The sequence below is a fragment of the Oncorhynchus tshawytscha genome, linkage group LG22 (genome assembly GCF_018296145.1).
Source record: "Oncorhynchus tshawytscha isolate Ot180627B linkage group LG22, Otsh_v2.0, whole genome shotgun sequence".
Classification (NCBI taxonomy): Eukaryota; Metazoa; Chordata; class Actinopteri; order Salmoniformes; family Salmonidae; genus Oncorhynchus; species Oncorhynchus tshawytscha.
Genome location: NC_056450.1, coordinates 32703522 through 32717258, shown reverse-complemented (window position 1 = coordinate 32717258; position 13737 = coordinate 32703522). Strand labels below are relative to the sequence as shown.

Sequence of the window (13737 nt, the reverse complement as noted above, 5' to 3'; positions counted from 1 at the left end):
ACATGGCTGCATGAATTGTTCCATTTTACAATATTTTGTTAGGACTGAGTGCTCTCCCCTTTTTTAAAAGTGCAGTTTGACAATGGAGTATTTTCCATATTCTATATCCTACTGTTAATCTATCATAGAGAGATTTTACGACAAATAAGGGAACTTTAACTATTGTAGGGAGGAACCATGCAGGACAGTAGACATTTATTTTTCATTATTTAAATTCGAGCATGCGCAGTTGCAGAGAATTCGGACTTAGCCCAGTGCGCAACGACTCCATTCCACAGTATCCAGACTACTCTGTCAACCTCATCTTCTTACCTTGGGCATCTCTGACTTGTGTATTTGGCTTTACAAGACAATGAGCGGGGATCACGGTGAAAGAGACTCGCAGGTAGTGTTATTATGCTGAACGAGATGTAGGTGGCTGGTTATTTGCCTTATGTGACAGTTGGTTTGGTTGACTAGATAATGATAAAATTACATTTAATGTGATAGCCTATCGATTGTATCCATGCAATGTTAACAAGTTGCATTAGTTGTATTTCAAGTAGCAACTTTGTTATAAATAATACAAGTAATCGCTGGGCTTTGTGTAGAATTTATCATATTTTCCTGTATGAAACTTGACATTCTCCTTTCTACCGGCATTCAGAAAATATAAACATTAATTTAATATATTTTTAAAAATTTGCAGGTCAATTCTGGGTCTCGAGCCAATGGTAAGTTGATTTTAACGTCAAAAAAATATTGATCATGGTTTTGCTTGTGATCCAAGTCCCAATCTTCATTCGTCTACTCCTGTTAGTTTTTAAAGGACAGAAATGGCGTCCCAGAGACTAAGTCCCTTCTCCTCCACTCTCTTGTGTCTATTGTTCAAAAAGAGGGCCTCAAAATTACCCTTTCGGTATATAATATTGCGATCTGAGGGGAAATTCTGGCAGCGCTTTACACCGTGTTTCTCAAATAGACCATTATTTGTTTATGTTGTGGTGCAACAATGTATAATTTTTGAGCCGAAAGTAGTGAAATGGGGGTTTAGGACTTAGTCTCTGCGCCATTTTCTTTTTCTCTGTCTAGCAGCCAGTGCGCCGAGCATTGATAGAACAGTTGGCCGTGATATGGAGGCTAGAGCTGGGAGTTCATCGGCCTCTCCCACCCCATGGCTCCTGGTACAATCGCTGCAGACATTACTGCCACATTTCATCTGTCAAAGATAGTTGCTTTATTACAAATATGTTTTAAATGTTGTTATAGCTTGTTGCATTTGTTAGTCAACTTTGGGCATGGTTTTTAGAAATTATACTGGAATTCTGCCAGCACAATAATACTGTAATAACATATTTAAAAAGGGGGGAAGGGGGAATCAAGTGCACACACCTTTGACAACTCAACATTTCATTAGTTTTATAATTAAACAGTCATGGAAATGGGACAGAGATATAATAGTGGGAGCATATTATTGTTTCCTGACAATAACCCCCTACCCGTTATTTAACTGCCATGACAGAGGGATGCCACAAGGTGACGTTCAAGCTCAAGACTGACAGTTATATGGGCCCACCCTGTGACAAAACCACCACTAATTGGAAGTTTTTCCCACTTTTGTTCAGGGGGGATACACATTTTTTTTAAAGACAATCACCCAAAGGAGATGGCCCAAATTTAATTTATTGAGGAATCATAGACTGTCTCAAATTATAACCTGTTATTCTTAATCTAGTTCACTACTTCTCACCAGCGACACATAGACTATTGTGCACCACTAGAGGAAAAGGGTATCCTATCATTTAAGACAGGGGTATTCAACCTGGGGTCTGCGGACCCCTAGGAGTTCGCCATGGTACTGCAGAGGGTCTGCGAAAATAATTGTTAAAAAAAAAAAATGTTTTCATGAATATCGCTTGCAACAACAGAATAAATACATTTTGAATTACAAACCTACAGTAGAAAAGAGAATATATTATTTCTTATGTCAACTTTTGTTTCTCTACTCCTAATATTGAGCTAATTACACTCACTGGAGTATCTGACATAGGCTTTGAAAAAGCACCCGCCTTGAAAAGTGCCACTGGCTGCTGGTAAACTTTCTTGACTTGTACACTTCCTCTTCCAATTATAATGTGGGAAGGTCAAAACAATTAAAAACTATTAATTGTACATTTTTGATTTCTTCTTGCCATTATAATTTACTTCATGATAAGACATATGATTGGGGTCCCTGGGTCGCCTGTTTGCCTGGGCCCGGGGATCAAGAAAAGGTTGAAGACCTCTGATTTAAGATTTTACCTTTGACAGTGATGTAGTGGGGAAAAAATGGTGGGTAAAATGCTGATTGCAAGACTGGATTAACAGAAGTACTGCTCCCTATACTTTCAATACATTTTTCTGCAAGAGGTGTGTAAACGTGGTGCGTAAACAACGTTGTATGCGTTTACCCTCCCCTACACCACTGACCTTAGGTCTAGGGTTACATGTGAGTTCAACGTGTGTCTCACAAGACCCAGCCATTTGTGATGTTACTATCAACAGAGAACATGCAGGCATGTGTGTGCGGGTGGTTCAGGTCTAGATGTTTGGGGTGCGTGTTGAGACAGGGCAGCAGCAGTATGGATCTCTCATGTTTTGGTCTAATAACAGAGATATGTAGCCTCCATTGTAGGAAAGTTGACCCACCTAGATGTCTGAACCTCCCTCCTATCCCCACTCTCCTATCCCCACTCTCCTGGACCCACTTTATTTTCTCTTTGACACTCCCCCTGTGATCTAATTTTGAGTTTAGACAGGTAGGGATAGATATGCAATGGTGGTTTTGACTTTCAATTACCCAGTCCTGTTTCCGTACTTGATTTTACAGGTCATTCTTCACATTAAATGGTACGATACCGTTTAAGCTTTTAATTGTGGTGTAATTACAAAGTAACTACACAGTAACTTAATAATCCAGCCAACTAATTTGAAAGAAAATGTGGCACTAAAGAGGCTGGGTTAGGGTCTGTTTGATGTTTAATATTGAACACCCTTGCGGTATGAGAAGTGATTCTATTTGTTGAACCTGCAGTTTGTATTCATTACTATGTGACGCTGAAGACATTAGCTTATCCATACACTGTGCCACCGAGGGCCACAAAATGCTCAGATTACACTGTGCTGTTACAGTTCCTATTGTCTGGGGGATCTCTACTAAACAAGTCAATCTCTAACTTTGTCCCAGACACTCACAAACACAAGGACAAGCACAAAGAACACAGGCGCAAAGAACACAAGAAAGACAAGGAGAGAGATAAAGCCAAGCACAGCAACAGGTATGTTCCCTCTCCCCTCCTCTCTTTGTCTCTCTCTTTCTTTCCTTTTGCCAGTCATCTCTCATCCCGCTGAGGGTTTCTCAGAAGTCTTTCTGTCTTGTTCTCCATCTCTCATTCCTTCTCATTTCCCTTTTCATTTGGTCTGAGGGAGAGTTCTGAGTGTACTGCCATTGCTGACCATAACTTTGTGTTGTACAAGACCATAAGACAACACCACATTACATCATTCAACAGGATATCTTCATTTACTATGCTGCACCTATGCTGTCTCGGTGCTGTTGTACTGTGCCTTCAGAACAGTGGCGGTCGGGCCATTTAAGATGGGGGAGGACATTTTTGTTTTATGAGCATGGCCTTATTACAGCATATTGGATGACTATCATTCATATTCCATTCACCCAGCTCAGTGTAACATCAATAAGTTTAGGCTACTACATGATACTCCAATTTTCCCTATATTCATCATGAGGTTGCTACAACCTAGCCTATGGATGAAAATGTACAACATAGGTGCACAGGTCCATTTATTTTTGAGTAATCAAGGTGACAGACATTGACACATTCAATACTGCCTTGCACACTCTTGCCAGCATCTAGCTGATCTAGGGTGTAATCATTAGTCCAACAGTTCCAAACAAAAGTTTATATTGTACAAATTCAGGTATGTTTATCCCTGTTTTGTTCCATTTGAGAAACATTTTTCAACAGAATCGGCAGAATGAATACGCCCCTGATCACACGCAAACACGGTTTACTTTCATAGCAGCCACATACAAACAGCATGATCCCTTTGATTGTTGTATAATTTCTTATCGCATCTATGCTCTCTCTTCCTCTCACCTTTTCCCTTCGGTTGTGGACTTCAGTGCCCTTCACATCACCAGTCTGTGACAAGGCAAAAAAAAATCACAAGCCAAACCTTCATGAATGCTAACCACTACACACAACCTTCATAATAGGTCATAATCACCATATTAGCTAATGACATAATCAACATAGCTACTAGAACTAACCCACTACAATCACGCAGTACAGTGTACAGCAAGCAGTTTAGCAGTTACACCGTCGGGACCCAATGGTAATACATTTAGAAAATCAAAAGCTTACCTTGAATTGGAAGAGTTCCAGTGTTGGATAGTCATAGCCAGCTAGCTAACATAGCATCCCTCTCTGTTTGAGCCAGGTGTTTGAGTAGATTAAACTAGCTAGAAGGGAAAGGGGGATACCTAGTCAGTTATACAACTGAATGCATTCAACTGAAATGTGTCTTCAGAGAGGTGGGTGCGGTGGCTGCCTTAATCAACATCCACGTTATCGGCACCCGGGGAACAGTGGGTTAACTGCCTTGCTCAGGAGCAGAACGACAGATTTTTATCTTGTTAGCTCGGGGATTCGATCCAGCAACCTTTCAGTTACTGGCCCAACACCCCTACCCGCAGGCTATTTTGAGATGTATTGGTTAGCTAAGTAAGTGAAAGTGGGGGATAAAATACAATGAAATATGGCTACTTTAGGTAGCTGCTTCTCCTTCATTTTGTAAGAATTGAATTAGTTGAAAACTGTTCAGCGATCGTCTTTCTCTCTCTTTGAGTCCACTACTCACCACATTGTATGCACTGCAGTGCTAGCTAGCTGTAGCTTATGCATTCAGTACTAGATTCATTCTCTGATCCTTTGATTCGGTGGAAAAGATGTCATTTTATGCTGCAAGTGCTCTGATAGGTTGGAGGATGTCCTCCGGAAGTTGTCATAATCAAATCAAATGTATTTATATAGCCCTTCTTACATCAGCTGACATCACAAAGTGCTGTACAGAAACCCAGCCTAAAACCCCAAAAAGCAAGCAATGAAGGTGTAGAAGCACGGTGGCTAAGAAAAACTCCCTAGAAAGGCCAAAACCTAGGAAGAAACCTAGAGAGGAACCAGGCTATGAGGGGTGGCCAGTCCTCTTCTGGCTGTGCCGGATGGAGATTATAACAGAACATGGCCAAGATGTTCAAATGTTCATAAATGACCAGCATGGTCAGATAATAATAATTACTGTGTAAGTCTATGGAAGAGGGTCAGAACCACAAGCCTTCTAGGTTTTGTATTGAAGTCAATGTACCCAGAGCAAAACGGAAACTAGCTGTCCTCTGGCTACACCATGGTGCTACCCTAGAGAGTGCTGTTGAAACTCTGGCTACACCATGGTGCTACCCTAGAGAGTGCTGTTGAAACTCTGGCTACACCATGGTGCTACCCTTGAGAGTGCTGTTGAAACTCTGGCTACACCATGGTGCTACCCTTGAGAGTGCTGTTGAAACTCTGGCTACACCATGGTGCTACCCTAGAGAGTGCTGTTGAAACTCTGGCTACACCATGGTGCTACCCTAGAGAGTGCTGTTGAAACTCTGGCTACACCATGGTGCTACCCTAGAGAGTGCTGTTGAAGCTACTTTAGACCTTTGTCGTGTCTTTGGCATCATTAAACTGAAGATTCATCTTTATCAAATGACTCTGTAATTATTATTACGCGATTAAACTGATTAATCATGTAACTGTAATTAACTAGGAAGTCGGGGCACCAAGGAAAATATTCAGATTACAAAGTTATAATTTTCCTAATATAACTTTTCAGATATATTCATATCTGATCAATAGTCTTCTGATTAATGAATTCTTCTTTACCTCATGTTAGTCTCATTTCAAATGTCGTAAATTGTTGGTTATCTGCACGAACCCAGTCCTCACTATGAGTCATCCATACATCAATTGTCTTAAATCATTTATTTATTAACTAACTAAACAATCACAGAAGTGCACACACAAACAAACAAAGTAAATATGGTTACAAGAAATGATAGGGGAATGTGCCCTAGTGGGCTAAACCGGCATGGCGGCTTGTTAGACAAAAGGGGAGTGGGGGTCAGCTGAGAACTCACTACAGAGTTGATAATTATAACAATTGAAATGCTAATCCTTTGCACATGAACACTCACTCATTCGGGAACAATTGCAATCAATATATATATTTACGCTCAGTGTGTCGTCGGGATCTCTGTTGAACAGTTAGTTTCTGTTGGAGAGTGTCTGTCTTCTCTCTCTCTCTCTCTCTCTCTCTGTCTTGGTTAGAATGGACAGTTCAGAGTGACATTCATTCATGTCGTTATGGATAGATGTTTCAGGCGGTTGTCAGTCTTCATTTTCAATGATACCGAATTCCTAGCTGCAGACTAGTAATTAATATCAAAGACTTGTTCTTATTCTGTCGGTATCGATAGTCTAAGAGTTTAACCACGTGGGATGGTTAAAAGATTCAGCAGTCTGGTCTCAAACCTTGGCCCTCTCGTTATCGAGGTAAGCTGGTCTGCAACATTTGTCCTTTCGTAATTGAGAGCAACATGGTCTGTTGAGAAATTCTCAAGGTGGGGGTTTTATTCGGAATTGCAGAAAAGGGCCTGTCCCAGGATGGCCGACCAGAATTGTGCTCATGGGCGGTCCTGTGATTTAGTTCAACTCCAAAGGGAATTGGAGTTTCCTTCATTAAACAGTCCAAAATCACATTACACAATTTCAGAAACAGTATCATCCACACTCATTAATTTTATACAACAATTAGATGTAAACCTCATATCTGAGGCTATTATATAAACAGCGTTATGGTAATGTGGCCGTATTGTCTCCCATGAGTTTCACAAAATTGTACCAAACGGACCAGTTCGTAGCTGGATTCTTCACCGATCTTTTATTACCTTCTCCAGAACATAGATGTTATTCGGTTCTCCAGTTCTGTGAGGTGGAAGAAATGCCTTTGTTCTCTCTATGAAACTGTACTCTCTCTCTATACTGTGGCCATGAGGAGATAATCTCCTCCAGGAATGTACGACCTCTCTCTGACCACAGCAGCCTGGGTGTAGGAGACAGGGAGAGGGGGATGGGGCTTGCTGTACCCAAAGATGACACCTTCATTGCAAAACAGTGTGTTTTATTCAATTATTTGGTGACGTGAATGTATTTCATATAGTTTTATAAAGGATAACTTTCTATTTTTCTTAAATTCACTGAGGGGGGGGGGGGTGTTTCTCACCTTTCTCCTCTGAGGAGCCTCCACTGGTTCAGAAACTATTCACACCCCTTAACTTTTTCCACATTATGTTGAGTGACAGCCTGAATTTAAATTGATTATATTGAGATTGTGTGTCACTGAACAAACAGTACTCAAAGTACTAAATAATATAATTAATTTAATCCATGCTCGAAAGAATACTAAAAGTGAAAGTGCAAGGTGCTAAATAAAGTAAAAAGGAGCAGAGCATACGTTTCAGCCTTATGTCTTCATCAGTGCTGATGAGCAAAACGACAAAAGGAATACCTATGTGAGAATGCTGTTCATTAACTACAGCTTAGCGCTCAACACCATAGTGCCCACGAAGCTCATAATTAAGCTAAGCACCCTGGGACTAAACACCTCCCTCTGCAACTGGATCCTGGACTTCCTGTAAGAGTAGGCAACAACTGCCATGCTGATTCTCAACACGGGGGCTCCTCAGGGGTGGGTGCTTAGTCCCTTCCTGTACTCCTTGTTCACCCATGACTGAGTGGCCAAGCACGACTCCAACACCATCATTAAGTTTGCCGACAACACAACGCTAGTAGGCCTGATCACCGACAACGATGAGACAGCCTATAGGGAGGAGGTCAGAGACCTGGCAGTGTGGTATTGTATTTTTTCAAGCATGGATTAAATTTATTATATTCTTTTTGCATCTCTGCCTCCTTGGGTTATTCCTTTTCGTGGTTTTGAGTGTGAGTACTTTTTTAACTCTACAGATATATTCTCTCCCACGCACCTGCCTTCTTTCATTATAGCCTGAGCACAAACCCTCTTAATGGGTTTCTTCTGAGTCACTGATCTACACTTGTTATGGCAGTGACTGCCCCATCTCTACCCCACACATACATTTAACTGTAAGGTCCCTCAATCGAATAGTGAATTTCAAGCACAGGTTCAATCACAAAGATCAGGGAGGTTTTTCAATGCCTCGCAAAGAAGGGCGCCGATTAGTAGATGTGTAAAAAAATTTAAAAAGCAGATGCTGAATATCCCTTTGAGCATGGTGAAGTTATTCATTAAGCTTTGGGTGGTGTATCAATACACCCAGTCACTACATAGATAGAGGCGTCTTTCCTAACTCAGAGAGGAAGGACACTGCTCAGGGATTTCACCATGAGCCAATGGTGATTTTTAAACACAGAGTTTAATGGTTGTGATATGAGAAAACTGAAGATGGATCAACAACATTGTAGTTACTCCACAATACTAACCTAAATGAAAGAATGAAAAGAAGGAAGCTTCTACAGAATAAAAATATTCCAAAACATGCATCCTGTTTGCAAGAAGGCACTTAATAAGTAATACTGCAAAATATATAGCAAAGCAATTAACTTTTTGCCCTGAATACTAAGCGTTATGTTTGGGGCAAATCCAAAACAATACATCACTGAGTGCCAGTCTTCATATTTTCAAGCATGGTGGTGGCTGCATCATGTTATGGGTATGCTTGTCATCGGAAAGGACTATGGAGTTTTTTTGGGGATATAAGCACAGTCAAAATCCTAGAGGAAAACCTGGTTCAGTCTGCTTTCCAACAGACTGGGAGACTAATTCATCTTTCAGCAGGACAATAACCTAAAACACCAGGCCAAATCTACACTGGAGTTGCTTACCAATATGACATTGAATGTTACTGATGTAGTTACAGTTTTTACTTAAATCGTCATGAAAATCTATGGGAAGACTTGAAAATGGCAGTCTAACAATGATCAACAATCAACTTGACAGAGCTTGAAGAATTTTACAAAGAATAATGGGCAAATATTGTACAATCCATGTTGACAAAGCTCTTAGAGACTTACCCAAAAATAATCACAGCTGTAATTACCACCAAAGGTGCGTCTGCAAAGTGTTGACTCAGGGGTGTGAATCCTAATATAAATTATACATTTCTGTATTTAATTCTCAATAAATTTGCTAACATTTCTAAAAACATGTTTTCACTTTGTCATTATGGGGTATTGTGTGTAGATAGATGGGTGATATTTAATTCAGATGGGTGATATTTAATACTTCCTGAAGGTACTGTATGTCTTCTACCTAGTTCTCTAGGACATCAATGCATGATTTTCATGCACAGAAATGACTTTATCTCACTCTCCCTCTTTCCCTACCCATTCTTTATCTTTCTCCCTTTCTCTCTACCCTCTCTCTTTGTCTTTCTCCCTCTCTCTACCCCCCCTCTCTCTCTCCCTCTCTCTACCCCCCGCCCTCTCTCTACCGCCTCTCTCTCTCTCTCTCTCTCTCTCTCTCTCTCTCTCTCTCTCTCTCGCTCCCTCTCTCTACCCCCTCTCTCACTACCCCTCTCTCTTTCTTTCTTTCTCTCTCTCTCTCTCTCTCTCTCTACCCCCCCCCTCTCTCACTACCCCTCTCTCTTGCTCTCTGCTAACATCCAAAGGCATGAGTACCCTCTCTGAAACAAAGTGTTCCCACTTGTACTTGTTATGAAAACATTTTTCAATTGGTATTTGGCATAATGTGGGTCTTATGCTTTTGAGGTCATTTCTGGGCAGTAATGCTAGATAAAGAAAATCATGCTTTTAAGAGTTTTTGAGGATAACTGGGATTTGTGTATTTATTTGTGTCTTTGTAAGTTCACTGAGAACACATTATAATTTATAGCAAATACCTTGGGAAATTTGTCAGAGAGAGAGTTTGAATGTTGTCTATGGCTAAGAATGGCTGTGGTTTCAGTCAGGAACACTGTGTGCAAGTGACGCGTTTCATACGTCGTCCTTCCTTGTTCATGTCTCTGGTCTTTTGAATGGGCTTGAGGATTATATAATACAATTCATGAAAACATGGTCAAATAAGATATGGTGCATTCAGAATGTATTCAGACCCCTTGACTTTTTCTATATTTTGTTACATTACAGCCTTATTCTTAAGTTGATGAAGTTGTTTTTCCCCCTCATCAATCTACACACAATACCCCATAATGTCAAAGCGAATTTATACAAAAAATAATACATATTTACATAATTTCGAACCCTTTGCTATGAGACTCGAAATTAAGCTCAGGTGCATCCTGTTTCCATAGATAGTCCTTGAGATGTTTCTACAACTTGATTGGAGTCCACCTGTGGTAAATTCAATTGATTGGACACACACCTGTCAATATAAATCAAATCAAACGTATTTATATAGCCCTTCGTACATAATATAAGGTCTCACAGTTGATAGTGCAGGTCAGAGCAAAAACCAAGCCACAAGGTCCAAGGAATTGTCCTTAGAGGTCTAAGATAGGATTGTGTTGAGGCACAGATCTGGGGAAGGGTACCAAAACAATTCTGCAGCATTGAAGGTCCCCAAGAACACAGTGGCCTCCATCATGCTTAAATGGAAGAAGTTTGTTACCACCAAGACTTTTCCTAGAGCTGGATGCCTGGCCAAACTGAGCAATCGGGGGAGAAGGGCCTTGTTCATGGAGGTGACCAAGAACCTGATGGTCACACTGACAGAGTTCCTCTGTGGAGATAGGAAAACCTTCCAGAAGGACAACAATCTCTACAGCACTCCACCAATCAGGCCTTTACGGTAGAGTGGCCAAAACGGAAGCCACTACTCAGTAAAAGCCAAATGACAGCCCACTTGGAGTTTGCCAAAAGGCACCTAAAGAACTCTCAGACTCTCAGACTCTCAGAAACCTGGCACCATCCCTACGGTGAAGCATGGTGGTAGTCTGGTTCGAGGGAAAGATGATCGGAGCATAGGACAAAGAGATCCTTGATGAAAACCTGATCGAACATCTCTGGAGAGACCTGAAAATAGATGTGCAGTGATGCTCCCCATCCAACTTGACAGAGCTTGAGAGGATCTGCAGAGAAGAATGGGAGAAACTCCCCAAATACAGGTGTGCCAAGCTTGTAGCATCATACCCAAGAAGACTCGAGGTTGTAATCGCTGCCAAAGGTGCTTCAACAAAGTACTGAGTAAAGAGTCTGAATACTTATGTAAATGTGATATTCACATTTTTTACTTTTAATACATTTGCAAATTTAAAAAACTGTTTTTGCTTTGTCATTATGGGGTATTGTGTGTAGATTGATGAGGGGGGAAAAAACAATTTAATTCATTTTAGAATAACACGTAAGCCAAACCGCCTGCGCGCGTGCGCCATCGTGCACCATCATGCACCATCGTGCGCCATCGTGTGCCATGGTACGCCATCGTGCACCATCATGCACCATCATGCACCATCGTGTGCCATCGTGCACCATCATGCACCATCGTGCGCCATCGTGTGCCATCGTACTCCATCGTGCATAAATGTATTTTGTCCCCCCGTGATCACGACACGCAGGTTAAAATATCAAAACAAACTCTGAACCAATGACATTCATTTAGGGACAGGTCGAAAAGCATTAAACATTTATGGCAATTTAGCTAGTTAATGTGCACTTGCTAGCTAATTTATCCCATTTAGCTAACTTGCTGTTGTTAGCGAATTTGTCCTGGGATATAAACATTGAGTTGTTATTTTACCTGAACTGCACAAGGTCCTCTACTCCGACAATTAATCCACACATAAAACGGCCAACCGAATCGTTTCAAGTCATCTCTCCTCCTTCCAAGATTTTTCATCTTTGAACTTATATGGTGATTGGCATCTAAACTTTCATAGTATTACTACACCGACCGGCAACACAGTTCGTCTTTCAATCACCCACGTGGGTATAACCAATGAGGAGATGGCACGTGGGTACCTGCTTCTATAACCAATGAGGAGATGGCACGTGGGTACCTGCTTCTATAAACCAATGAGGAGATGGGATGTGGGTACCTGCTTCTATAAACCAATGAGGAGATGGCACGTCGGTACCTGCTTCTATAAACCAATGAGGAGATGGCACGTGGGTACCTGCGTCTATAAACCAATGAGGAGATGGCACGTGGGTACCTGCTTCTATAAACCAATGAGGAGATGGGATGTGGGTACCTGCTTCTATAAACCAATGAGGAGATGGCACGTGGGTACCTGCTTCTATAAACCAACGAGGAGATGGCACGTGGGTACCTGCTTCTATAAACCAATGAGGAGATGGCTTCTATAAACCAATGAGGAGATGGGATGTGGGTACCTGCTTCTATAAACCAATGAGGAGATGGGATGTGGGTACCTGCTTCTATAAACCAATGAGGAGATGGCACGTGGGTACCTGCTTCTATAAACCAATGAGGAGATGGGATGTGGGTACCTGCTTCTATAAACCAATGAGGAGATGGGATGTGGGTACCTGCTTCTATAAACCAATGAGGAGATGGGATGTGGGTACCTGCTTCTATAAACCAATGAGGAGATGGCACGTGGGTACCTGCTTCTATAAACCAATGAGGAGATGGGATGTGGGTACCTGCTTCTATAAACCAATGAGGAGATGGGAGAGGCAGGACTTCCAGTGCGATCTGCGTCAGAAATAGAAAGGAGTTCTATTTTAGCCCTTGGCATCGCAGACGCTTGTTGGCGCGCACGAGCAGTGTGGGTGCGATAATTGAATAACATGGATTTCTAAAAAATAATTGCGACATGTCTGGTCTGGTCAGCATGTAAGGCTGTAATGTAACAAAATGTGGAAAAAGTCAAGGGGCCTGAACACTTTCCAAATCCACCTTATATCAATCAATTATATCAAATGCCTTTCATGACGTTTTTGCGCAGAAGTCTGTTGCACTATGTTTTTTTGTCATTGAAGACCATTCAAAAAGCCTACATAAGTTCAAAACCTACAAGACTACTTGCCGCGTCAATTGCATAGTCTATTCAGTGAAACAGAAAGCTGTAGACAAAACAATCTAAAACAATCTAAGTCTTTATTAAGTTGACTTCTCCTTTTTCTGCCTTCTGTGTTCTGTGTTCATCTGTGTTCATCCAGGTTGTGTGTTGTAGTCTGTATTCAATATTGGAGCTCTCTGTGGCCTGAATAATTTGTGTTTGTGTAGCTCTCCTGTGTCTGACCCCTGTCCATTGACCCCTAACCCCTGACCTCGCATGTGTTGTCCATCTCTCAGTGAACACAGGGAGCACTCTGAGAAGAAGCACAGAGACAAGGAGAAGGAGAGGGTGAAGCACAGCGACGGGAGTGTCGACAGGCACAGGGAGAAACAGAAGGAGAAAGACAAAGAGAAGAGAAGAGAGGAAAAGGTTTGTTTTCTCCGTGTAGACCAGGGATATTCAACTCTTACCCTATGAGGTCCGGAGCCTCCTGCTTTTCTGTTCTACCTGATAATTAATTACGCCTACCTGGTGTCCCAAGTCTAAATATGTTTGTGATTAGAGGGGAACAATGATAACATGCAGTGGAACTGGCTAAGAGGTCCGTAGTTGCGTTTGAGGGGTATAGAGGG

The 13737-nt window shown here is 41.5% G+C and overlaps 1 protein-coding gene across 1 annotated transcript in view; it reads left to right on the top strand.

Moving 5' to 3' along the window:
• Positions 1-241: 241 nt before the first annotated feature.
• The window catches only part of LOC112221333 (DNA topoisomerase 1-like), a 30374-nt gene continuing 16878 nt past the window's right edge, over positions 242-13737 (top strand). The window contains exons 1-4 of the mRNA XM_042304085.1: positions 242-385; positions 689-713; positions 3206-3296; positions 13402-13534. Of these exons, the coding sequence (XP_042160019.1) occupies positions 353-385; positions 689-713; positions 3206-3296; positions 13402-13534 (282 nt within the window). The 5' untranslated portion in view covers positions 242-352. The remainder of the gene's footprint in view (positions 386-688; positions 714-3205; positions 3297-13401; positions 13535-13737) is intronic.